Raw genomic sequence first — 1,845 nt, forward strand, 5'->3', positions numbered from 1 at the left:
TACATACACACACACACACACACACACACACACACACACACACACACACACACACACACACACACACACACACACACACACACGCTCTGTTGGTGATGAAGCCTTTGATCTTTGAACAGGTGTTGTCAGGACTCGGTCTTAATCTGTTTTCTGTTCCGCAGGTGAACCCCTGCTGGGGGGTCCTCAGGTAGACCGGACCCGCCCTGTGACCCCCAGCTCGATGGTCCTCAGTCCTGCCCCCCCCACCGAGATCTTCCCCTGGCCCGACGTCCGACAGCTGCGATCCAAATACTGCGACCAGGTCCGGCCCCCCCTAGAGGATCAGAGGCCTGAGGCGTGTCTGAGGAGGCCCCCCCCAGAGGATCAGAGGCCTGAGGCGGGTCTGAGGAGGCCCCCCCCAGAGGATCAGAGGCCTGAGGCGGGTCTGAGGAGGCGCTCCAGCCTGGCTGAAGAAACCTCCAGCAGGAAACCTCTCCAGAGAGCCCGGTCTCTGGACCCCCGGTCTCTGAACACCCGATCCCTGGACCCCCGGTCCCTGGACCCCCCTCTGAGTGTGGAGCCGCAGACAGATCGCGGTTCTAACGGCGGGTTCTTCGTGGCAGCCGAGGCTCCGCTGCCCCACGACCCCGAGCACAGGATCCTGGTCTTGGAGAAGGGGGGGGACGACAGCCTGGTTCAGAGCAGTTCCCCCACCAGCAGGGAGAACATCTCGATCATGGCCGTCATCGATCGTTGCCGCGTCTACCAGGAGTCCGAGGAGGAGAAGGACAGAGTGAACCAGAACCAGAACCCTGGCTCAGACCTGGTGAGGGACCTGAGGGCCCGGTTCCAGAGCCTGAGCGAGGGAACCTGAGCGGGTTCAGGACAAGGTCTGCTGTTCAGACCCCCAGCTCCTCCCCTTCTGCGATATTAAAGGATTGTAATTATTAACGTATATTTGTTATTTAAAGCAAAACTTTATATAAAACCAACACGATGTCTTCCTCCGGCCCGTTCTGGTCCCTGGTCCACAGAGACCTGGGTCACATGTTACTGACTCCTCCACTAGCACACACCTGCTGTCCTGGCGCTCCCATTGGTCCGTCTCAGACTGACCCAGCCCACAAGCGCTCCCACTGGTCCGTCTCAGACTGACCCAGCCCACAAGCGCTCCCATTGGTCCGTCTCAGACTGACCCAGCCCACAAGCGCTCCCACTGGTCCGTCTCAGACTGACCCAGCCCACAAGCGCTCCCATTGGTCCGTCTCGGGCTGACCCGGCTCACCAGCGCTCCCATTGGTCCAGGATATATGAATATATGATGTAATGTTTGTCTTCATTATATGTTGTTCTATTTATAAACCCTATAATAAAGTGCACTCTCTAAATCCTTCCATACTCTGTCTTTGGGATTATAACAACAACGACAATAGTACTAATATGAATCACAATAAAAATGATACTTATACTTATAATATCCAGTCTCTGATAGGGTTACGTTATGAGTGCTCTGTTTGATTCTGAAATTGTATATTTATATAAATATTTTAGGGATGCACCGAATATTCGGCCACCGAAAATTATCGGCCGAAAATGGTTCAAAAGGCACTTTCGGCTTTCGGCCGAAAGGGTTTTAGCACCGAAAAAATATCACCGAATGTCAGAGAACAGGGTTACGTTGATCTTACTCCGCATATTTGTCCGGGTGTTTTGATTTCAAGTGGTGGAGTAATCCCGAAGTGGTGAAAGTCTTTGCAGTTACACCCCCTCGAGAAATGTCAGAGAACAGGGTTACGTTGATCTTACTCCGCATATTTGTCCGGGTGTTTTGATTTCAAGTGGTGGAGTAATCCCGAAGTGGTGAAA

At 53.4% G+C, this 1,845-nt stretch overlaps 1 protein-coding gene across 1 annotated transcript; it reads left to right on the forward strand.

Annotated features, from left to right (window-relative positions):
* Positions 1-161: 161 nt before the first annotated feature.
* On the forward strand, positions 162-1,367 carry LOC104945335 (pleckstrin homology domain-containing family G member 3; the record flags this gene model as incomplete). The annotated part of the gene is made up of 2 exons (XM_010770987.1): positions 162-1,078; positions 1,159-1,367. A coding segment is annotated over one exon (692 nt), but the record flags the coding sequence as incomplete, so codon positions are not given.
* Between the last annotated feature and the right edge of the window lie 478 nt (positions 1,368-1,845).

Source organism: Notothenia coriiceps, unplaced genomic scaffold (genome assembly GCF_000735185.1).
Source record: "Notothenia coriiceps isolate Sejong01 unplaced genomic scaffold, NC01 NC01_scaffold00009469, whole genome shotgun sequence".
Classification (NCBI taxonomy): Eukaryota; Metazoa; Chordata; class Actinopteri; order Perciformes; family Nototheniidae; genus Notothenia; species Notothenia coriiceps.